This window comes from Pectinophora gossypiella, chromosome 22 (assembly GCF_024362695.1).
Source record: "Pectinophora gossypiella chromosome 22, ilPecGoss1.1, whole genome shotgun sequence".
NCBI lineage: Eukaryota > Metazoa > Arthropoda > Insecta > Lepidoptera > Gelechiidae > Pectinophora > Pectinophora gossypiella.
Genome location: NC_065425.1, coordinates 287495 through 314241, shown reverse-complemented (window position 1 = coordinate 314241; position 26747 = coordinate 287495). Strand labels below are relative to the sequence as shown.

General features: G+C 39.5%; 1 protein-coding gene across 3 annotated transcripts in view; it reads right to left on the bottom strand.

The window, feature by feature from the left end:
* The window catches only part of LOC126377068 (uncharacterized), a 450327-nt gene that overhangs the window by 404645 nt on the left and 18935 nt on the right, over positions 1–26747 (bottom strand). For all 3 annotated transcript variants that reach the window (XR_007567785.1, XR_007567784.1, XM_050024705.1), the window contains exons 3-5: positions 9976–10178; positions 3087–3214; positions 574–824 (exon numbers count right to left, since the gene is read on the bottom strand). Coding sequence is in view for 1 of the 3 variants with exons in the window: in XM_050024705.1 (XP_049880662.1) it covers positions 574–824; positions 3087–3214; positions 9976–10178 (582 nt within the window). In the remaining 2 variants the exon portion in view is untranslated. The remainder of the gene's footprint in view (positions 1–573; positions 825–3086; positions 3215–9975; positions 10179–26747) is intronic.

Sequence of the window (26747 nt, the reverse complement as noted above, 5' to 3'; positions counted from 1 at the left end):
ACTCATCATCTCCCTAGCATTATCCCGTTTCTCACAGGGTCCGCTTACCTAACCTGAAGATCTGACCTTCCAACCCGCGAAGGGAAAACCAACCCAATAGGTAACATACCACCGAAAATGCATGTGAGTTTTCTCACGACGTTTACCTTCGCCGCTGAGTTATGATCCAAAAATTCGAAAACAAATTCGACAATCATTGAGTTAGGCCTGTGCTGGATTCGAACCCGCGACCTCAAAGTGAGAGGCAATCGTTATTCCAACTGGGCTACCAAGGCTCCCTCGCTCCCCCTTAAATATTCATTGCTAATATTGACCATTCTAGTCTGCACGTGTATTCTTCTTTCGGGAGAAGATCTGATCTCTTTTATCACCCAACAGTCTGAACCATACAGCACGATAGGTCTTGTGTTTGTCTTTAAATCCTTCCTTCCAGCTTCAGGGTCACATGTAGTATGGTCCTTGAGGAGCGTTCATAAAGACAATAATTACTATAATAGTTAAGATCTAAACAGCATCCGACTCGAGATATAGTCTGTTAAAATTAGTACTGATATTGGTATAGTTAGACCTTACCTCGTATCTGTCAAATCCAGGGTCGGATCGCTCCTTTTGATCTGGCCAACACACGCCAGAACCGCTTTATCGCTTTCCACCCTGGCTGCCAAAGCTGACACCAGGGTCGGCAGCTGCCTTAGTGCTGGTTTGTCCACTATGGTCAGCAGAGACTTGTTGTCGATCAGCCGTCGCTCTACGTCTCCGTGAGAGAGTGCCAAGAGACGCTGGTGGGATGACGAAGCCGGGTCCTGGTTTATTGTCACTGGAGACTGGAATAGGTGAAAACAAATATAATTAAGTAAATATAAGTACACACAATGATACATTTAGTAAGGTCCACAGACAGTGTCGTAACACGCTCCAGCTCTGCCGAGAGAGATCCTTATATTCGGAACATCTACCATCATCATATATCATAATTAAATATTTTATAATTATGTAATTTTGTGTGTTTTTATCCAATAATATTTTTCATTTATACGGGATGTTAGTGAACTTCTTAACGAAAACTTTGAGAGATGATTCAGACCATGATTCTGAGTCGATATCAAATGGAATTTTCCGTATCCGCAAAAGTATACTACTGAAATTATTTAAAAAAACACTACAATTTTCACGAATTTTCCGATAGGAAATTCCACTTGATATCAACTCAGAATCATGGTCTGAGTCATACCCCTCAGTATTCGTTACGATGTCACTAACACCCCGTATAACATCTATAACGGGGCCCTTTTCGAGCAGAACTCCAACCAAGGCCAACTAGATGAAACCCAAAGCCGTTTTTTGTGGAGTGTGTGGTGTGGAATTTCTTCCTGTTATCATCGTGTCGAATTTCTTAAGTAAGTAAGTACTTAAAAAAAAACAGAAACCACGAAGCCATTAAAGAACGCTTTGGGTTACCACATCACCGTTTTGTCTCGTTAGAACGACAGGTCAAGGTTGTAAATACAGCGGCAATTTTTGGAAAATTAAGATTATTATCTGGAGTTTCTATTTATTATAAAAGTAGACATTGGGTGATACTAATAAACTAATCTCAGCTTTGAGACTGCCTTCAAGATCATGTCAATGTGACAGTTCTAATATAAAAACAGGGACTTGAGCATGATCTTGAGGGCAGTCTCAGCTGAGATTGATTTATTAATACCACCCATAGTCCTGTTCGGACAACGAGTGTTGTCGTTGGTTCAAAACCCGGCTCGGGCTGAAACCACGGAATCAGAATTTATGAGCTTGAAGTCATGTTTGGATCATATATAATTGATATCATGGTGGATTCCAGGATTTGTGCCCGATTAATGGTAACAGGCTCGCCCCCTATTACATGGGACTTAGAAATAAATTTAAAGATATTAATATTTTAACTTTGGCATCACAATATATCTTTGAAAACTTAATATATGTAAAAAAACATATAGGATTATTTGCAAAAAATAGCGATCGGCACATTGTTAATACCAGGAATAAAAATAAACTTGCTTTACAAGTCAGTCGATTACATAAGATTACTAAATCTTTTAAGGGGCAATGTATACGTTTTTACAATAAGATTCCCATTGACATTCAGAATTTGCCTTTCAACTGTTTTAAGACAGTAGTTAAACAAAAACTTTACAAAAAAGGTTATTATAAAGTTAGTGATTATTTAGAAGATATGAATGCATGGGATTTACTGTCTGAGAACTGATATTAGGCAGCTAAATTACTCAATTGTATACCAATATTTTATGTTTATTTTTCTAGAACGTCTAGGGCCCTGTGCCGAGGTTTTTCTTGCAGCTTCTTTTCCCCGGCTATACAGGTTGTGAGAAGCTGCAGTAGTTTTAGGCGGATAAGACGTTCGTTATGTAAAATTAACGATTCAAAGTGTAACTATGTTACCTACTGAATAAAGATATTTTTGAATTTGAATTTGACTTAAATATAGCTGGCCAAGAGTGGTTCTATATACTACACTTCTGCCTACCTGGGGATGCAGGCATGATGCTATGTTATAAAGTTATAATGTTGTTATGTTATGTCATAGAATAAAGAATAATACTGCGTATAGAACGGTGACCCTCCGCCCCGCACCGATTTGTATCGAACACCGACATAACCCCTGAGTCTTCCTTTAGTTTTAGCTGGACGTAACCTGCTAAGGAGTAAAGGAGAGAACTAGTGGTTTGTGTTTCGCTCGCACTCAAGACACGGTAAGAAATCAGAAATCAGAATCATTTATTCAAAGTAATTATCATGGATAAACTTGTTGAAGGTCAATGTAACATTTTTGAATTTACGTCATTTCGCAAGGTGTTACGGGCCGGCTGAGGAGAAGAAATGACAAGAAACTGCAACAGCAGCATATCTTTTAAAAAACAATGAGGGTATACATTACAAGTTATTTAGAACACATTCAATAAAAGACATTTCTGTATGGATTGTCCGGGCTGTTGTTATATGCAGTGCATTTCTTCGAAGCAATGACGTCATAAATCGTCTGAAACAGACATAAAAGGCCAATGATGATGATGTTATGTGAGTCTCACCAGCTCCTCTAGTTTGTGGAGCGCCTGCTTGTAGACGTCGACGTGGCGCTGCAGCTCGTTCTTCATCGCCACGTGGAGCGATATCAGCGTGCCAGATGAGTCAGCAGTCAGACCGTGCGTGCCCAGACCTGCAACCAGGGGATCTCGTGAGCATTTGTAGATTTTAACATGGTAAGAATGAGAAGTCTTTACCTATGGAATGTCCGGGTTCTCTTCTTTTTCTATCATGTGGATTGTGAAGTGGTTTACCAACCTCCTCAACACTGGTGTCAGGGTTACTATTGACCCGCCAAGGTCTCCTGACATGACTCATGTAATGACTACGTACGTACATCAGTAAGTAGTAACCGGGACCAACGGCTTAACGTGCCTTCCGAAGCACGGATCGTCTTACTTTCGGACAATCAGGTGATCAGCCTGTAATATCCTAACCAAACTAGGGATCACAAAATGATTTTTGTAATATGTCCCCACCGGGATTCGAGCCCGGGACCTCCGGATCGTGAGGCCATCGCTCAACCACTGGACCACTGAGGCCGTTCCGGTCCGATGGTCCGGGTTGTGGCGAACGCAAAGTGATCCGTAGTCCATGAGCCATGTCGGAGTCTGAAGAGAGGCGGTGAGGTGGGTCATCGATCTCACACCCTACACGACAGAAGATACTTTGAAAACAAGAATGAGCTGGGAATTTATATTACAACAAACATAACCGCCTGAGTAGCTCATCAGCACGCCCGCTACTGGCCTGCAAATTATATATCGTGGCCAGATCGTAGGATTGATCATTTCATGATATGTTCGACTATTTCATGAAGTTGACCACTCAACGTTTGGCCATATCGTTAATGTAGGCGGTGTCCATGCTGTGTCGTGTAATAAAAATGCGAATAGTCGATTACTTTCTTAGGCTCAAAATTATGTACCTATTCGATATGGAAAATTATACGTAACATCGATTATAATATCAATCAAGTTTTAAAAATAATCGACACCAGCCCCACTACCGGTGGATAATATTACTAATTTTACAATATGATTGCCAACGTTTGGCCATATCATGAAGTAATCATGCATTTAGTTGCTCATATTGTTAAACGTTTTGTGTTCATTAATCTGGCCAAACTTCATCATGATGTGGCCAACGTGTGATATTCTATTTCATAAAATGATCGAGCATATCATGAAATGATCAATTCTAAGATCTAGCCACGCCATATACATATATAGCTACATATATACATAAGCTATTCCTACCCATCCATAGGGAAGGCCCTAAATATTTAAGTCTATAAATTATGTAATACAAACTGGATTAAAAGAAAAGAAAGGAAAACATGAAACAGTAGGACTAGGGCCCTGTGCTGGGAGGTTTTCTGGCCACGTCTTTCCCTCAGCGTTACAGATTCCGATGTGGTAGTAGTTTTACAGCTAGTTACATAATATGTAATTTAATTATGTCTGACGTTCAAAAAGCGCTAACTTTGTGAGCCAATTTTGAAAAATAAATATTTTTGAATTTTTTTGAATTTTTTTGACCGTGGCCCAGCAGTGGGGACGTTAATGGGCTGGTGATGATGATGATGATACATAAGCTCACGACTATATCCCAGTTGGGGTAGTCAGAGATCCATCCATCGCAAGATGAACTAAGGACCCACACTTCACCGAGCTTTTTATTAGACTAACGTGATAGGTGGTGAGCCGTATCGCCGTCTATAATGGTCGAACCACTGTTAATGATTCATTCGTGCAAATCCAGTACCGGGATTCAAACCGGCGCTACCCGTTTGAGAAGCAAGCCTGTGAACCACGGAAACATAATGACAGTTATATTTATGTATGTAAAAATGAAAGTTTGTGTGTGTATGTAACTGTTAGTTTCTACAGATTTTATTTACTAATCTTTTTAAATTCGATTGCGTGGATTACCACCGTAACGTGGATTACTTTGCAATTATTTAATTACTGTACCGTATGAGTATTCTTTTGTAATGTTAATTGTTGCATGTTGGCAAACCTGATGAGTTGCTTCATAAATGTAACATTTTTGTTGTTATTATTATTTTGGAGAATCCTCTTCGTAACCTTGATCTTATTCGCAGTTTAAATTGTTGAGTATTTTGCATCATTGTCCTTTTTCATTTAATTATTCTTTTTCTAAATGTCTCTCGGCAATTATCGCATTTCCGAAAATAAACGAATTCTAATTAGCTACTTGACAGTTTTCGGATAAGTATTTTATAAAAAATACGCTTAATTTATAACGCTTAAAATAATTTATTTTGTCGAAAAAGCTTTTTATAATAGAAAAAACTTACTATTCTTATTTTAAATTAATGAATTTAAAATTTCGCGCGGAAACGGTTGGTCACGTGATATTTTTCCCACTGACGTCACGTTTCAACAAACAAAGAAACAATCAAACAGTGTAACGAGAAACCTGACAGATAGTTTTTGATTATTTTGTGAAAAGTGACGTCACACGGAGCCCAATCATGGCCGCCCGTGTTTCGTGTCGTGATACACAGATCAAAAAATCGCATATTGAAAAAACGAAAAACTAAAACGAAATACTGGATAACTATTGTTAAATGATAAACTACTATAATCGACATATTTCATATTTTGTTACAACTATCAAGTAGGTAACCAATTGCCATGTTTATTAATGATTACATTTATCCTGTATCAGAATTTGAATTTAGAACTAAGTAATTTATTGTTGATTTGTTTTGTTTCCCGCGTGAATAAAATGACATTAAATTACTTACGTAATTCTAAATTCAAATTCAGATACATGATAAAAAGAATGTCTGCATGTTGTTTGAGTAGAGTGATCTATGTCTATGTCTTTTATATAATGATACATATAATTTTTCACCTCTACGTACAATATAGATACTTCTTTATTTCACAATCATCTGACTCATATCACGAGATCGTCTCAGAACAAAAAAACTGTCTTTATTGTTTACTTTTAAATCGTGCTTAATGAGCGTTAAATAATTTTCAGCCAGTCATAAATTATAATTAACTAATTTCTTTGTTTCTAGTGGCTGTGTGACTTGCTTTCCTTGCCTGAATTACACGATGTATGATAACGTAACCGTAATTATCTGGGGGGTTAAAATGGCCACATCGAAGCAATTCATCTAAGAAAGCAATATTGCTATTTGACATTTGTTTACTTTTATATGCGCAAATGTCAAATTGCAATATTGCTTTTTTAGATGAATTGCTTCGATGTGGCCATTTTAACCCCCCTGTTCTGTTGGAACTATATAAATACGAAGCAATACCTAATGTCTTCATTGCCTCAATTATTACATTAAGCTATAACTATAAACGCACCCTGGACACTCCATACAAAAATCTCATACTGTTTGCCGCGTAAGTGCGAGGAAGACTTCGCTCTCCCCACTCTTTTACGGCTTACGGGTAAACTAAAGTATGACCCAGAGGGGGGGAGGACGGCGCCCGATACGAATTGGTGCGGGGCGGAGAATTACTGTTCTATACGTAATATTATACCCTTTATTCTATGGTATAACCACATGGAGGCACGATCTTTCAATACCAATGATAACTGCAGTAGACTGCATCATCTCCCTAGCGTTTATCCCGTTTTTCACAGGGTCCGCTTACCTAACCTGAAGATTTGACAGATCCAATTTTTCACAGAAACGACTGCCTGTCTGACTTTCTAACCCGCGAAGGGTAAACCAACCCAATATAGGTTAGGTCACATACCTCCGAAAATGCATTTCTCGGGGATGTGGGTTTCCTCACGATGTTTTCCTTCACCGCTGAGCACATGATAATCATTTATGATCCAAACATGAATTCGAAAACAAATTCAACAATCATTTGTTTAGGCCTATGCTGGGTTCGAACCTGCAACCTCAAAGTGAGAGGCAAACATTCTAGCAACTGGGCTACCACGGCTGTTAATTAACAATAACTATTATACTAAGTAAACTCTAGAACTCTTTAGGAATCGTCTAAGGAAGTATGAGTTCTACATAGCGATCATCTCATCCGCTGAAGGAAATCAGCCATAATCGCTACTTCCACAAACATCAACATTTATGTTGTCTGTGCAGTAATCTGATGCTTTAATGGGTTTGATTCTGGCCTTGGGAAATTTATATTGTAACAGTCCTTGATGTGTTGATCTTAGATAGTGTATGATGGACTTAGGTATGTGTTGTGCCGAAATAGTATACTTAGTACATTTACAATTGCTCCGATGTGGCCATTTCAACCCCGCAGATCTTAGGATTGATCATTTCATGATGTGTTCGACCATTTCATGAAATTTTGATGTTTACAGTGTTTGTACATACATACATAAACTCACGCCTGTAACCCCTAATGGGGTGGGCAGAGCCACAAGTAATCAAAGACAACTTGCAGCCGCTGTTGATACGATGTCGTATTGACATGTGGATATGATAAACCTTATGGTGATAAGGGATCAGCCTATCGCCCTTAACATTAGTGCATCATGTTAGAGGACACAATCCCTCTGTCGGTTTTTACGACATGCCCGGGATGACAAGCAGCTGAACGTGTTCTATGTTTTTTATTTGCTCCCAGAACAGCATAGAAGCAAGTTTTTGTAACAAAATATTATCGTGAATATGAACACACCGATTCAAGTTACATTGCAGTTTTAATTGTAGCAATTATACAAATCATATTGTATATATGAATGTAATGAATCCGCAGTGTAATAGACAAAGGAGAAAGGCATTGTGGGAGGCTAATGACAATCACTTAGCTGGCGTGTGGTGGTGTGGATAAAATAGGTATCGATATAAAACAATAATAACCGCGACACATTCGGATTAATAATGGTGTGTCAGTCATAGTAAGAAAGAAAGAAAGAAAGAAAGAAAGAAAGAAAGAAAAAATATTTATTCGGCATACAAGAAACATACTTAGGTAATTAAATTACTTAATAATAATTATACATAATGCCGAAACGGCTTCAGCTAAGCAAATGTCACGGCCTAGCTGTAGCTAGACTATGACGCTGATTTTCACTAGCTTTTTCGCTAGCTTTTTTTTAGTAAGAAGAGAAATTCCATTTATTTATTAAAAGTAACAACGAGTCTCTTACAGTAAAGATCTTCATAAAGTGACATAGTAATTGTTACCTTAATTATAGGTGACAACGGCATGCAATGGACTTATAGCAAAGATAAACGGCATTTTTGACACCCCTCCCCCCCCCCGCTTGTGATACATGGTGAGGTTCAAGACTACCCCCCCCCCCCCCTATCCTATATCACGTGTATTTTTTAGTACCTACCAAAATAATTGCACGAAACGCCGCTTTTCGGTTCAGTATCGCGCGTTTGCCGAAAAACTAAATACTCGTGATATATTACTACACCCCCCTCCCCCTTATGATATTTCGTGATTTTTTCATGGACCCCTCTCCCCCTCTCGAGCCTCGCATGATTAATGGACGGGCCCTTAGGAGGAAACTAGTCTATCGCCCAAAAACTATCGACAACTTCACAACCCAGCACAACACTAGTGCGTGTGTCATCAATTACTTTAAACGTATCATTGTCACGACAATGACGGGTGTTTAAACTCGCATCAGAGATATGAAGTCATACAAGATGCCGTAGACAATGCTAGATCATGCTATCTTTTCCGGGTGGGTAGAGAAAAGTTGCAGGTTGAATGAGTAATTGACACCCGATGGAGTCAATTTCTGGTGAGTTTTTCACGATGAATGATCATTGCGAGGAACGATGACTAACAGCAGATAGGAGTAGGTTTCCCTTTCTACATGTACGGTTACGAGCACTAATATGTATACAATAATTAAAACACATAATAACGGGTTCTTACCGCGTTTAAAATATGGTGGGGGGGTTAATATTTTAAACACGGTAAGAACCCGTTATTATGTGTTTTAATTATGATAATAACCGCGTAAACTTAAAACAATGTATAATATGTATACACTTTGAAACCGTGTCACATTAACTTTTTTGATAATTTAAACCGTAAGTCTCATTAAATATCAAATATGATAGTGCGACAGGGTTCTAAAGTGGGTACATGATATTGCTCGTGACTGTACGTCCTAAAGTGAACCGCTGCGGAATCGAAAAGGACCAACAATATGACAGCCGATTGAGTGTCGATATAAAGTACATAATGGCCCCGATTCCTGCATATTACCTAATTTTATTTTAAGTTATACCTGTCATTTTTTTATCCGCCGAAAAGGAAAGGGACGGATGATTGACAACTGTTCATTTTAAATGAATGAATGAATAACCCCGGGCGAATTATTTGATTCGTCAAACGAAGTCTTCATATTATTATCCTCGGTTCAGAGCATTCTCGGCCTACCTCCGTGGTCCAGTGGTTGAGCGTTGCGCTCACGATCCGGAGGTCCCGGATTCGAATCCTAGTGGCGACAAATCACAAAAATCACTTTGTAATCCCTAGTTTGGTTAGGACATTACATGCTGATCACCTGATTGAAAGTACTAAGATGACCCGTGCTTCGGAAGGCACGTTAAGCCGTTAGTCCCGGTTATTACTTACTGATGCAAGTACGTAGTCGTTACATGAGTCATGTCAGGGGCATATGGCAGCTCAATAATAACCCTGATACCAGGGCTGATGGGGTTGGTAATCCACCTCACAACCCACACGATAGACGAAGCTTTTCTATCTATAATATATCCTGATTTTAATAAATAACTCATTGGTGCTAGTCCGGTACGGAAAAATATGAATACCTACAATTACTGGGATTACTGTTATTATTATTATTATTACTGGGAGTGTGACGTCACTCCGTAGGTCACAGCCAACTTTAGCCCAACTGGGAGTCTTTGTCAGGAGCACCTACCCTGTACAGCTTGGTCGAGCTGCCGCCGCCTGGTGTCGACAGTGTCTCTCGCGAGCGGCGTGTACTGCGCGAGCGCCGCCGCCAGCCGCGTGGTGCGCGCACGCAGCGCCGCGCCCTGCTCGCCGCCCAGCAGGCACACCAGCCGCCATGCGATTGACTCGCATTGCACGTCCGGGCGAGGGAGGATCTCCAGGGATATTAGTCTGGAAGAGAAGACTCAGGTTAGTGTCGTTTTTTATTTTTCAGCAGAAAGAAAAACCATCTATAAGTTCTGGTTTTGGTACACAGATAGGGTTCAAAAGGCCATATCAAAGCGATTCATCTAAAAAAGCAATATTGCAATTTGACATTTGCGCATTTAAAATAAGTGAAAATTTTCAAGATAATGCCCTCTATTCCCGATAGTCTTACCGAGTAGTCTTACCAGTTGAACTACTGGGAATTTCCTTCCCAATAGACTTACTGAATAGTAAGACTATGCATGGTTTGATGTGGCCTTTTTAACCCCATAAACACAAACACCATATATACGTCCCACTGCTGACACAGGCCTCCATTCAATATACGGCACCTTCTGAGTCCAGATTTTTTTGTTCTTTATTTTATTTAACAGAACACAAATAGTTCAAAAACGATCGAACAAATTATCGATCGATTCAATAAATTTTGTCGAAATCGATAAGTTTGTTTTTTTATGATAATAACCTTAAAACTTAAAACAATGTATAATATGTATACACTTTGAAACCGTGTCACATTAACTTTTTATCTAACATGCGTGCTAGGTGTTTTTTTTTGTTCGTATTTTGACAGAACTACATGACTTATTTGGGTTCACATATTAGCACCAAAACGACATAAACTCGACAAAACGACATAAATATAGAGGTAAAATGTCCGTGACAAAAAAAAATATCACGTTGTAGTCCTGCAGAAGACAACTTTCAACACTATTTAATCTGTCAGAGTATCTTCCAACACATCACTAGTATGCACACATTATAATCAGATTCAGTTCATAAGCAGATAATACATGATTGAGATCGAATAACGAAACCAGTGCAGACCACTGTATGAATACATTACATTCATAACAGTACCGCTCTGCTCACGCCCCTGTTCTCACAGCACACTTACAGCCCGACGACAACTGGCAACTGACGGAGAATGTTTTAATTATCATTGCTTTAAGATGTTATTAAGGAAGGAGACAGTTACATTTAAAACAAATGTTCCATAACGACCTCTCTGTAGCCAGCCGTTACATTCTAAACGCATGTCGCGTCCGCCGCGATAAGCGAGCGAACAAATTGGTCTACTTATCGCGTAGTCAATAAGGTGCCTCTGTCTAACACGATGAGCTATCTATCTGTGACACGAGCTGTTAAACTGCTTTAACATAAACTCACCACTATATCCCCATTGATATAGTTAAAGTTACGTCCATCGGAAGATGAACTGAATTACCATGCTTCACCGATCTTTCTGTTAAACCAACGTGATAGATAATACGTAGGTATTTGGCCCCGATTCCTGCAGACACCGCCTAATTTTATTTTAAGTTATATCCGTCATTTTCATATTCGTCGAAAAGGAAAGGGACGGATGATTCACAGCTCTTAATTTTAGGAAGAATGAGTAAATGAATGAATAACCCGGGCGAATCAAAAGGTACGTCGCTAGTATGCAATCCGTTTAACGTGCTGTCTACTTAACTGTGTCGGGTTATTGACGGATGTAAAATTTTTAGACGGTTGGTTTAGATTTGTGCTTAAATTTGACGTGTGTTCCATAAATTTTATGCTTGTCGATTACCCGTCCCTTTCCTTTTCGGCGGATAAGAAAATGACAGATATAACTTAAAATAAAATTAGATGGTATTTACAGGAATTAGCACCATTATATCACCATACGTTAACTAGTCATAGGTCTAAAAAAATCTTCAACATGAAGTGTTATTTTATATTATGTCGAGGTTTGACAAAGCGACGCAGCTAATGCTATCGATGTGGATAAACGTCGTACTTGCATATACATAAACTCACGCCTATTTCCCGCCGGGATAAGCAGAGATGGAATTCCATATGCTTCGATCCTGACACTCTTCTCTTGCTTCCTTCACATTCACGGACGCCGGTTCAGAGTGCACCAATGAGTTATTCATTTATCTTAAGCGCAGTTTTCACTAACACCGCTGGCTCATTATTATAGACGGCGATACGGCTCACCACATATCACGTTGGTCTAACAGAAAGCTCGGTGAGGTGCGGGGACTTAGTTCATCTTGCGATGGATATATCTCTGACTACCCCAATTGAGATATAGTCATGAGCTTATGCTACGTGCAGAGCCCGTGCAGCGGGTACAGGCGACATACACGCGTTGTGTGTGTTAGTACTACTTAAACCGATGAAAGAAAGAAAGAAAAAGAAAGAAAGGAAAAATATTTATTCAACATACTTAACAATGAACTTTATAAATTGACGTAAAATTTAACGGTATTTATCTTATTGTTAGTGTCAGTTTATGAACAGAAAGATTTTCTCTGAATGACGCTCGATACAATATTAATTGTGTGAAGGAGTTCTTTTGTCCCCAAGATCTCTGCCGATGATAAAACATAACTGGATATTGAGATTGCTACCGCCACGCCGGCTGTTGTGCACGAAAATAGTATAACAGAACCTGTTAATGTCAATTAGTAACAGTTTTCAATAATTAATGGATTAACCCTTATTACTATTACCATTCCGGGTTCGATTCACTTTGTGAGACTGATCTTTGTTTAGTAAAGACTTTTCAGGCTTGAAACACCTGATTGTCTGAAAAAATAAGATGTTTCCGTACTTCGGAGAGCACGTTAAGCCTTTGGTCCTGGCTATTAGCCGTTAAAACACCTCCACTAACCCGCAGTGGAGCAGCGTGGTGGAGTATGTCCCCCTCCGGTTAATTGAGGGGAGGTCTGTGCCCAGCAGTGGGATATTATAAGCTGTTTATGTCAAGCCAGATTGTTTATGTGTTTATGTCATGTTTATGTAATACAATTATATGATCTGGTCCAATAAAAAATCTTATTGGACCAGAGTGTCACGTAAGTTAACGATTAACGTATACATCTGGCATCGTGTATTCGTGTGAAATAGAGAAAACCACTTTCTTTTAACGTCATTATTAAAAATGATGTGAGCAAGTGCATAATTGTGTAATAAGGTGTATTTACATAAGCTCTGTCATCGAGTTTGCCTCTTAATTAAATGTTATTGAAACATAAGCATGTGGAGGAGCTCGGTGGCGCAGCGGTAAACGCGCTCGGTCTGCGATTGTTGAAGTTAAGCAACTTTCGCAAAGGCCGGTCATAGGATGGGTGACCACAAATAAAAAAGTTTTCATCTCGAGCTCCTCCGTGCTTCGGAAGGCACGTTAAGCCGTTGGTCCCGGCTGCATTAGCAGTCGTTAATAACCATCAATCCGCACTGGGCCCGCGTGATGGTTTCAGGCCCGATCTCCCTATCCATCCATAGGGAAGGCCCGTGCCCCAGCAGTGGGGACGTTAATGGGCTGATGATGATGTGAAGCATGTAGAGGTAAGTACTTACAAGTAGATATTCGGGATATTATCGACTGCAATTACTCATATACCTAAAGGTTGGTTTAAAAAAATGCTACCTTGAAATAAGGCCGCTTTTGGTACTAATATTTATTTTTATGTATATTTTTAAGTATTTAATGGTGCTAATTCCTGCAGACGCCATCTAATTTTATTTTAAGTTATTCCTGTCATTTTCTTATCCGCTTAAAAAGGAAAGGGATAGGTAATCGACAGACATAAAATTTATGCAACACACGTCAATTTTAAGCAGTAATCTAAAACAACCGTCAAAAAATTTTACATCGACCAATAACCCGATAGGGTTAAGTAGACAGCAAATCAAACGGATTGCATACCAGCGAGATGCTTATTTTATTCGCCCGGGTTATTCATTCGTTTTAAAATTAACTTGTTGACAATCATTCGTTCCTTTCCTTTTCGGCGGAAAAGAAAATGACAGGTATAACTTAAAATAAAATTAAGAGGTGTCTACAGGAATCGGGGCCAATGTGGGTATAATAGGTAATATGGTAATTGATTTCGTATCATAAAGTCGTCGTAGAGTCGTATCCACCGAGGAGCTCGATGGCGCAGCGGTAAACGCGCTCGGTCTGCGATTGTTGAAGTTAAGCAACTTTCGCAAAGGCCGGTCATAGGATGAGTGACCACAAAAAAAAAAGTTTTCATCTCGAGCTCCTCCGTGCTTCGGAAGACACGTTAAGCCGTTGGTCCCGGCTGCATTAGCAGTTGGTAATAACCATCAATCCGCACTGGGCCCGCGTGATGGTTTAAGGCCCGATCTCCCTATCCATCCATAGGGAAGGTCCGTGCCCCAGCAGTGGGGACGTAAATGAGCTGATGATGATGATCATAGAGTCGTACCATAGATATAGCATTCTATACGTAGTATTATTCCTTATTCTAACTCCCTGCCCCGCGCCTATTCGTATCAGGCACCGACCTCACCGCCGCTGGGTCTTAGGCCGTAAGTGGCTAAGAAATAAGGGAGAGAGCGCGCATATTGTTTTTTTTTTATAAATCATTGTGGAACAAAGCCCCTTTACCAGTTATAAAATACTCTATCTAATGCACTCTAGTTCTCTTGTTAACACAATAATCTCCGTCGAACTCCCTTGTTGTAATTATTTTTTCTCCATCGCTCCTTTCTGCGCTAATTTAATGACAACTGCTTAATGTCCCTTCGCGGCAAAAAGCCGTGGAATGGCGCCACAGTCGCACCATTTGTTTTTTAAAATACGATCAGATTTACACAATCATTTGTATGAAATCGTACGCAACGTCGCACACCCATCCGCGCCGCACGATCCGCATTTTGCCGAAAAATGCGATAACTCCGGCGCGTGCGTCTCCTGCGGTGCGACTAGGTGCGTGGGCGCCTTTATGCGGCACACGGTAAAATAAATGAGATTTTCACGTGCTCAGCGGTGAAGGAAAACATCTTGAGGTAACCCAAATTCCCGAGAAATGCATTTTCGGAGGTATGTGACCTAACATGTATTGGGCTGGTTTTCCCTTCGCGGGTTGGAAGGTCGGGCAGTCGCTTCTGTAAAAAACTAGACCTATCAAATCTTCAGGTTAGGTAAGCGGACCCTGTGGAAAACGGGATAATGTTAGGGGAATGATGATGACCCGGGATAATATACAGCATGAAATAACCGATTTTCATTTTATTCGTTACTATAATATTTATAAAAAAGTTTTTGTTTTATTTTTGCTTTGCATGTCAACTATTTAGTGTTAAGAACTAGGGTAAGAGCGAGACATCCCCTACTCAAGCATTAGCCTTGCTTCCTGGGGTTGCCTCATAACTTTATGTTGTTTAAAACAAGAATTAAACACTTTTTTTATATACAATGTTCATAAACGCGCCCAGAATGGCGCAGGCTGGTGATGAGGCGAGTATACAAGTTCGAGCATCAGCGCACGGCAGACCACGACGCTAAACGTGATGACTTGAAGGCCCGTCCCCCTGCCGCTATTAATTATTACCAAAACGGTGTGCTCACGTGCCCTCACTGTGCGCGGGAGTTCACTGTAAAGATAGGCTACATAAGCCATCTTCGGGCGCATCAGCGTCGTGCCGACTAGGAGTCGAAGTTGTCGCCATGGCCGAAATCGGTCGGAGATCATCATAGACGGCGATACGGCTCACCACATATCACGTTGGTCTAACAGGAAGCTCGGTGAAAGATACTTAGTTCGTCATGCGATGGATGTACCTCTGACCACCCCAATTGGGATATAATCGTGAGCTTATGTTAAGTTGTTTGTTACGTCATCATTCAATTTGGTCTCAACTGAGTAAATCAATAGATACTATCTCCTCCGTGACCGTGGCAGTGTCATGGACCATACATAATGTTATCGTAATCTGCAGTCGTGTTTGAATGGCCGCTCAGATCGATCATGGCTAGTTTCACCAACGTACACCACGCCTGGTTATACAATTAAACACTGACTTTACCACGGTTTGACTTTACCACTTAACGATCTCCGTGGCCCAGTAGTTGAGCGTTGGGCCCATGATCCGGAAGTCCCGAGTTCGATTATCCGGTGGGGACATATCACAAAAATTACTTTGTGGTCCCTAGTTTGGTTAGGACATTACTGGCTGATCACCAGATTGTCCGAAAGTAAGATGATCCGTGCTTCGGAAGACACGTAAAGCGTTGGTCCCTGATGTAAGTAAGTAGTCGTCACATGAGCCATGTCAGGGGCCTTTGGCGGCTCAATAGTAACCCTGACACCAGGGTTGATGAGGTTTGTACTCCACCTCACAACCCACACGATAGAAGAACCAAGGTTTTTATTTTAACGTGACTTCTACTGAGCCGGACAAGTGAGGAGCGCTAAGGTCTAAGAAAAAGACAAGAAGTCTACATACAAATTTTGGTTTGATTCTTAATTTTTTTAAGTGATTTTGTAGGTCACTGTGTGTGTTTTGTGACCGAAATGCTTCTCAAACGAGGAGAGCGACGGTTCGATTCCCGGTACCGAACTTACATCAATGAGTTATTAATTTATCTTAAGTTCAATTTCTACTAACACATTTGGCTCGACCATTATGTAGACGGCGATATGGCTCACCTATCATGCTGGTCTAACAGAAAGATCGGTGAAACGTGGGTACTTTGTTTATCTTGCTATGGATGTCCCTCTGGCTACCCCAATTGGAAACATAGTCGTGAGCTTATGTTATGCTTATGGTTTTTTTTTTCTTACAATACAGAATGGTTCCGAAAAGAATGCAAGCGAAGCTTTCAGTTTTCGACTCGATTTATGTGAATTGAATAAATACTTAATTTGAATTAAGCGGTTTCACAAAAATGTCTTCTTTGACCATAACTATTGTGACGTATCTTTTTGTAGTTTCTATTGACGGTAGCATCCAATAGATTTCTCTATTCTCATGGCTTATATAGCTACGTCAAGGCTTGGCCATTATGTAATCCTATTATAGACATATTAGTATACTTTCACAAAATAACGGATTAAAATGATTTATGAGCATCTTGTTTGATAGCTCCAGATAAATCATCGTGAGTAGATAATTATCCGCTAGATTATTAATAAAAGACTTAACGGCCTCCGCGGTTCGTGGTTGAGCATTGATCTCACGATCCGGAGGTCCCAGGTTCGAAATCGGATGGGGATACCAAAAATCATTTTGTGATCCCTAATTTGGTTAGAACATTGCAGGATGATTACCCGATCGTCCGAAAGTAAGATGATCCGTGCTTCGAAAAGCACGTTAACAGAGTTTAGGGGTAGGCATAGATGTGTAGTATTATATATACGCACTCCGCGCCCCTGGAAACCACGTGATATCTACTATCCATAATCCAAACATGAATTCAAAATTTAAAGCTCATGTGAAGCTTAATTTATGTAAAAAAGCATATTATAAGATTAATGACTACCTAGATGATAAAAATGTCTAGCATTGAATGTGTTCCTCTAGTTATTAAATAACTTGTAATGTATACCCTCATTGGTTTTTAAAAGATGTGTTGCTGTTGCAGTTTCTTGTCATTTCTTCTCCTCAGCCATAACACCTTGCGAAATGACGTAAATTCAAAAATGTTACATTGACCTTCAGCATGTTTATCCATGATAATTACGTTGAATAAATGATTCAGGTTCTTAATTTTTGGAAGTCATAAAGTTGAATTCAGTGGTTTAGAGACCAAATCGAGATTCGAACCCATGACATTACGATGGAAGCCACCCGGTCGTTTTTTTTTTTTCATCCTGTCTCTGTAAATATAGAAACTCGAGCATTAAAAAGTCCTTCCATCGACACGCTTTCTGCCTCTGCGGACATTGACCTATAAAAACCGACTTTAAAAAAAAAGTCACGCCGAGCTTCAAAAGCTTGTCGTGCGTAAGCGCAGGAAACGCAGGCATTCCATCACCCCGGCGTCCACCGCAGCAGCGCGTCGGAGAAAGTGCCCGCGCCGGTCCACTCTGACCCACGCTGGGAATTTACTTTCATTCGGGTCGGGTTTTTGACTAAATTCGGAACCTTCGAGTTTTGATAATAGGCTACTTGACAACCTAGTCAAATGAGATACTTTTTACGAAACGTCAAAACGAAAGTTTTCTTTGGAGTTTGTATGGAAATACTGTCCTGTGACGTCATCAATAAAAGCGGTCAAACGTCGTACTCATTGTTACTTAATTCAAATTCAAATTCAAAAATATCTTTATTCAATAGGTAACATAGTTACACTTTGAATCGTCAATTTTTACATAACGAACGTCTCATCCGCCTAAAACTACTGCAGCTTCTCACAACCTGTATAGCCGGAGAAAAGAAGCTGCAAGCAAAACCTCGGCACAGGGCCCTAGACGTTCTTTAAAAAAAAAACATAAAATATTTTTATACAATTGAGTAATTTAGCTGCTTAATATCAGTTCTCAGATAGTTAATCCCATGCATTCATATCTTCTAAATAATTACTAACTTTATAAGTAAGTAATAACCTTTTTTGTAAAGTTTTTGTTTAACTACTGTTTTAAAAAAATTCATAAATAAAATTCGAAAATAAGTCGAACAGTAAAACGATATTGAATTGTGAGTACTAGCTTCTATTTCTAGATTAGCATTTTACAATTTATCTTTGACCCAGTCAAATACGCTATTAAGCGCCTTTATGGTTTGACACGTAAAACTGTTAGTTGGTGTTGGTGTGCTTTAGAGAATCATTTAATCGAATACTTTTAATAACCGAAATGAATGTTCTTTTATAAAGAACACCATAAAAGGAAAAAAATAAGGAAAGAGAGGAATTGGTAGACCTAGGAGAACATTTATAACAAATAAAAAAGAAGGTGCAGATCGTGTTTTAACAGGAGGTGAAGGATTTAGTGGAGAAAAGAGAGGAATGACGATTACTCCACCAATAGAGCACAGCTGTTAAATAAAGAAAGATAACCGAAAAAATATATGTAAACAAATGAACCCTTCAAAGTCGAGATGTCCTTAGAGAAGGTTTAGTACTCTGAACCGGCGTGCAAGTATAAAACTTTTGATGAATGTGGAAGCAAGAGAAGTGTGTCAGGTTCGAAGCAAATAGAAATTCATAATCTCTGTTTAATGCAAAGGCCTTTCTGGATGACAGTGTGGCGGGTTACCTATATTAAAGAAACTTTTTCAAATTCAAAAATATCCTTATTCAGTTCTTCTTCTACCTTGTGGGTTTTGAGGTGAATTACCAACCTCATCAACTCTGGTGTCAGGGTTATTATTGAGCCGCCAAAGGCCCTGACATGGCTCATGTAACGACTTTTTACTTACATCAGTAAGTAGTAACCGGGACCAACGGCTTAACGTGCCTTTCGAATCACGGATCGTCTTACTTTTCGGACAATCAGGTGATCAGCCTGTAATGTCCTAATCAAACTAGGGATCACAGAGTTATTTTTGTGATATGTCCCCACCAAGATACGAACCAGGGACCTCCGAATCGTGAGCCCAACGCTCAACCACTGGACCACAGAGGCCGTTATTCAGTTATTCAGTCTGTAACATAGTTATACTTTGAATCGTCATTTTTGACATAACGAACGTCTCATGCGCCTAAAACTACTGCAGCTACAATTTGTTTTCTTCTTGTGATGTCTCCCTCGTGGGTTCGTCTAATTAGAGAGTCCACGGCGCGCGCGCACGAAAAGCCATTTCTCCACACGTGGCACGTGTGATGTATGAGGTACATGGCATGCGTCGCAATTATCGTCATATCTATCTATGCAACTGTGTCAATCGTATGCAGTTTTAATTATATCAAACTATCTTACATCGTCCACGATCTTATTTTTTTTTTGTCTTCACACTTCTTACTGAGTTTCATCATTCATGTATCGGTGGTCCAGTGGTTGAGCGTTGAGCTCACGATCCGGAGGTCCCTGCTTCGAATCCCATGGAGACATATCTCAAAAATCACATTGTAATTCCTAGTTTGGTTAGAACATTCCAAGCTGATCACCTCATCGTCCGGAAGGAAGATGATCCGTGCTACGGAAGGCACGTTAAACCGTTGTTCCCGGTTATTACATACTAATGTAAGTAAGTAGTCGTTACTTGAGACATGGCAGGGGCCTTTGGCGGATCAATAATAACTCTGACACCAGGTTTGATGAGGACGGTCATCCACCTCAAAACCCACACGAGAAAATAGATAGAAATATCGATTTACATTCCATTAAAACAAATCTCTTCTATCACCATCACTTTTATAGTGAAATATATATATTATAATAACCGAATCATGATTACGATAATAGTGATATAACAACATTACCGTCTAGACCGCATCACACCGCGCTAGTGGGGTACGCGCCTCATTGTTAGCGTGAACTCTAACCTATGAATATTAATCATCTCTTGCCTGATATGCAACTTTGGTGATAAGTACGCACGGTTCGATTCGGTTATCGCGCGCTCTATTCCAACTCTAAATAATATGTTAATTATCCTATGTCCAAAGTCTAATCTATCTCTGTGCCAAATTTCATCAAAATCGGTTTATTAATTTAGTCGTGAAAGCGTAATAGACAGACAGACCCAGTTACTTTCGCATTTATAATATTACTAGCGACCCGCCCCGGCTTCGCTCGGGTGCAATGCTGAGGAAAAAATGAAATTATTTACGACATCACATTAAAAACCTCAAAAATATTTCTCCACTATTTAATGGACGTTATTAATACTGCACTACACTGCGCTGCAAAACGGGTATCACTGATGTAGGGAAAAAGTCCGCCAAACTGAAGTGGGACTGGGCCGGACACGTTTGTCGGATGCATCCGGAGCGATGGGCACGAGTCGTTACTCACTGGATACCTCAGGGCGGGCTTAGAAGTCGAGGAAGACCGCGTAAAAGATGATGTGACGACCTCAATGCTTATCGGAAGGATTGGCCGGAGATCGAGCAAAGTCGAGAGGAGTGGAAAAATCAAGGGAAGGCCTTTGCCCAGCAGTGGGATCGTATAGGCTAAATAAGTATAAGTATTATACATATAAACCTTCCCCTTGAATCTCTCTACCTATTAAAAAAAACCGCATCAAAATCCGTTGCGTAGTTTTAAAGATTTAAGCGTACATAGGGATATGGGGACAGAAAAAGCGATTTTGTTTTTTTACTATGTAGTGATGCGGGATTAAAAAGATCCCCATTTACACCGAAATATCCCAAAAAAAAAGAAATATATATTTATCTGTTCCGTGTTTATGTTATCCCCGTCGTCTCGCCGCCAACGTATGTAACCTAGTATTTACACTGTTACTTAACGCATATAATACGCTAGATTATGCTGTCGAGTGTAAAAAACTGTTAGGTAATAGGGACAATAGAACTAACGAGCGTCATCGGCGGAAGTTACAAGTTATTCAACACCTTCTTGACATGTTTATTAAAGTATTTTCTACTTTCGATATGTATTTTTAAACAGTTAAGTGATATATTGGCTCGTCACTTTGGCCGGTTTAAACCTTGGTATGGGACTTGCACCTATGAGTATTAATCAATCAAATCAAATCAATTTGTGTTCGGCCTGCGTGCAGGCTTACAAATATACATAAAAAAAATAATAATAAAGAAATGGTACATTGAAAAGATAATTATACTTATTATTAATTAATCTTAAGTGCAATTTTCACTAACACAGTTGCCTCGACCATTATAGACGGCAATATGGCTCACTACCTATCACGTTGGTCTAACACAAAGCTCGGTGAGGTGCGATGTATGTACCTCTCTGACTACTCCAATTGGGATATAGTTGTGAGCTTATGTCATGTTCTGTAAATATGTGTTTTTTTTATATTTTGGCTCGTCACTTTCGACATGCGTTTAAGGGGGTCACATCTAAACCAACATTACTGCAAATAGTTACACAAGTTTTGTGTACGCAAGTATGAAGATCTATTTGCATAAGTTATGTGTTAAAAGGTTTTTCTAAAGCTGTAGTTATACAACAGTTTAGGGCGGAAGGTAAGAGGGAAACCGCCGGTTTATTTAAAAGTGTTTGGCAATAACAAATGTTCAGGACCTCTGCGATACAGGGTTTCCCTAGTGCGGGGTCCGCCAATAATGTATACATGTTTAAGTTTTTTGATAAATAAACATATTCTATTCTAAAAAAAAAAAACCACTGCCCAATTTTTCCCTAAAAAAGTAGCGTCGAGAATGCTACACCGACAAGAGCGTAGCTCTTAAATTCTGTTTAGTTATACAACGTCCGGTATGGTCCGAACACAACATAAATATGCTGGGCACAGATCTCCCCTCAACCAACCAGAGGGGGTATTTTTACTTATTTGAGCATACTCCATCTTAATTAAAACACATAATAACGGGTTCTTATCGCGTTTAAATGGGGAAATGAGACTCCCGATATTTCGACACTGTTGCAAGTGCCATGATCACGGGATGACTGATGAGATTGGGGTGGAGTGTCGTAAATTATGGATCTACCTACTCCACTCCGATCATGGCACTTGCAACAGTGTCGAAATATCGGGAGTCTCATATCCGCATTTAAACGCGGTAAGAACCCGTTATTATGTGTTTTAATTATGATAATAACCGCGTAAACTTAAAACAATGTATACTCCATCTTTTTTAAACCCCGACGCAAAAACGACGGGGTGTCATAAGTTTGACGTGTCTGTGTAAATGTGTATGTGCCTGTCTGTGGCATCGTAGCTCCTAAACGGATGATCCGATTTTAATGCGGTTTTTTTGTTTGAAAGGTATATCAGTCGAGAGTGTTCTTAGCTATGTTTGGTGGAAATCGGTTCAGGTCTTCAAGGTCATCAGGTCGTTTGTTAAGTGTGATAGGAATGTTACAAACTCAGTTTGCTTGCAAGCATATGTGGGATAAGTTTTTTTTTGCTTTTTATAGGGTTTAGCATTTATAACCTTTTGTCATAATAATTGAGTACCTTTTTTGGTCGGGGTTTTTTTTATTTTTTATATTTTTGTTTATGTAAGTTTGTTGTTAAATTATTACATATGATAGGAGTCTCATATAAATAAAAAGCATTTTTTTTCTCAAACCCGTACAGCAAGCCTAGTCCACTGACACATAAAGCCGGCAGATTAAGCACCCGATCACACACATCCTCGACCTGACACGTCATCAGGTCGGGCAGGTCACGGGGGAAAGCATGACCGGTTGCCATGGTAACCGGTTCACTTTCGATACGCTGCTTCTCAGGACGAACTTGTGCGTATTGTAATGGATGTATCCACCCTATTAAGGAGTACGGGCGTGAGGTTTTGTATGTCAAAAAAAAACTATTCATACCGCATTTTTATTTGGTTATCTACGTTTGAGTACAGTCATGAGCAATATCATGTACCCACTTTAGAACCCTGTCGCACTATCATATTTGACATTTAATGAGACTTACGGTTTAATTTGTCAAAAAAGTTAATGTGACAAAGTTTCAAAGTGTATATGTATTAGTACTCGTGACTGTACACAGAAAGTAGGTATGTCATTATTTTAACGTTTTGAAAATAAAATATATTTATGATATTTCACCATGCAGGGTTGATTGGAAGGGATGTCCAAGTGATTATTTACCTGTCAGTTAAGTTGGAAAAAAAAACAGGTAGCAAATATTGTGCGAAACGTTGGTTGTCAATCAAAATATTATAATATATAGGTAAATCATAAATCCCTCAATCAACCAGAGACGGTATGGAGCATAGTCCACCACGCTGCTCCACTCCGGGTTGGTGAAGTTGTTTTTACGGCTAATAGCCGGGACAAAAGTTTTAACGTGTAATTAAATTACTTCTTCGGACAATCAGGTGATTCAAGCCTGAAAAGTCCTTACCAAAAAGGACAGTCTCACAAAGTGATATCGACAATGTCGCCATCGGAAATCGAACCCGGACCTCCAGGTGGTAATCAAAACATTATACATAAAAAATAAAGAAAACATTTGGGAAATGAAAATTTGCGTATAATAATAGTGCGGCGAAAACGTGGGACACGACAAGCCCGATAAGGGAACTACTGGTACAAATTCAAATTCAAAAATATCTTTATTCAGTAGGTAACATAGTTACACTTTGAATCGTTAATTTTTACATATCGAACGTCTCATCCGCCTAAAACTACTACAGTTTCTCACAACCTGTATAGCCGGGGAAACGAAGCTGCAAGAAAAAGCTCGGCACAGGGCCCTAGACGTTCTTTTAAAAAAAATAAACATAAATAGTGTTACTACAAAACAAAGACTAAAAGATAAACTACATATATTTAAAATACACTTCTCATCAAAAAAATCGAAACACCTTGCAAGTTTACGTTTTGTCAGGATTATCAGAAAAATGTGTACATTTAGGAATAAATGTTAAATGTCGTTTAATAGTGAGTAATATGAGCTTATCAAATCTTAATGTTAATGTTCTAAATTTAAATGAATTTTTCATAGGTTTCGTATTTTGTTAAATGAGTCATTTTTATTCCGTTTGGAGTATAAAGTAAATGGATAAAACAACACACGTAAATGAAAAAAAAGCTAAAAAACGTTTATTTAATAACTTGTATTCCCTCCCCGAGCTCTAATTACTGCTTCCATACGGTTCTTCATCGATCGGATGAGAGTCACGATCACATGCTGTGGTATATTGTCCCATTCCTCTTGGATTGCATCTTGCAGCTGGCTAAGTGTTTCTGGGGCAGGATCTCTTGCTCGAATTCGTCTCTCTAATTCATCCCACAGATGTTCAATGGGATTCATGTCCGGGCTTCTTGCTGGCCATTCCATAATAGAGATATCGACTTCGTTAAGATAATCTCGTACGACGCCCGCGGTGTGAGCCCTAGCATTGTCGTGCATGAATATGAAGCCGTTGCCAATAAAATGTGCATAGGGCATCACATGAGGCTCGAGACACTCTTCGACGTACCGATGACAGTTTAGTGCAGGCAGACGTGGCCCAGACACGAAAGCAAGCTCTGTCTTACCGTCGGCGCTGATTCCTCCCCAAACCGTCCACGAACCGCCACCATAGCTGACCTTTTCTTCAATGCAGCATTGTGCATAGCGTTCTCCGTCTCTTCTGTAGACCTTGTTCCTTCCGTCGTTACCATACAGCATAATTTTACACTCATCAGAAAAGAGAACTTTGCTCCACTGTAGGTATGACCAATTTAGGTGCTCACGTGCAAAGTTAAGGCGCGCTCTTCGATGGTCTGCAGTTAATTTCGGCCCATTTGCTGGCTTATGCGGTACCAGTCCACGATCCTTCAACCTTCTTCTAATTGTAGAGTCACTTACAGCCACCCTTCGTACAACACGAAGCCGCTGCTGCAGTTGAAAAGCGTTAAGGCGTCGATTTCTTAAAGAAGTTGTTACAATAAATCGATCATCTCGCTCAGAAGTGACCCGATTCCTGCCAGATCCTGAACGGCGCGTGAACAAACCAGTCTCCCGATAACGTTTATAGACTCTATGAACAGATGACAGGCTTAGATGCAGTCTTGCAGCCACAACACGCTGACTAAGGCCAGAATCCAGCAATGCCACAACTTGGGCGGCTTCTGTGGGCGAAGTATCCATACGTTTTAGAAAAAAAACCTTTTTTCAGACGTCCCAAAGTCACAGTATTGAAATAAAAAACAAAAAGTTTAAGGATAGGCGCCAATTTTTAGTTTTTAAACGCTAAATGTACTCCAACCCTAAACACACATTTGTCTCAAAACAGTGATTCATTTCGTTTATAAGATAAACAAATGAAATTCTAATTTTGAATTTAGAATTTTCGCTTATTACTGTAATGGCCAAACTGCCAGCTATACATTTATGTATTTTTTTTCATCGTATGAATTATTTTTTGTGTTAAATTCGGACAGAAACAATGAAAACGGAAGTGTTTCGATTTTTTTGATGAGAAGTGTATAATCCGTATACGAAAGAAGTCCCGAAGGCCGCGGCGCTACTGTCGCAGATTCTGCATAGAATTATTATGACTTGTCAAGTTAGTTTCATTAAAATCCGCCGACTTCTTTCGTGGCGCGAAATACTATTTCAAACCTAGTTTATTTTTAGTTTGTGTTTTGTAGTAACACTGAAAATATTTTTATACAATTGAGTAATTTAACTGCCTAATATCAGTTCTCAGACAGTTTCACAACACAATTGCTATGACTCGTCATCCAGAGAACGTATAGCTCTGCCTACTCCCATAGGAAATACAGTCGTGAGTGTTTATCTGTAGTTAAATGTATAACTTTCAAATAAAATCCTAACATCAAACAGGTTTTCATCAATATAAATCTTTATAAGGACTTGTTTCTCATTATTCAGTTCTTTTGTCGGCAAATTGATCATGATAAACAAGACAGTAGAAATCTTGAATTAACCACATGCCTTACCGCTTGTGGAATAAGGATGGAATTTGAAAGTTCCCAATGATTTATTACAGCGGTTCCTACACAGACGGGTTTCTATTTCACTCAGGTATGTGAGCTTTTATAGCTACCATTAGAAATGGCTCCTTACGTACGTTAAGTTCTTAATCAAATTGCCACTAATATGACACATCACACATACACACATAAACAGCCTATACAGGGTGTTAGTGACATCGTAACGAAAACTTTGAGGGGTGGTTCAGGCCATGATTCTGAGTTGATA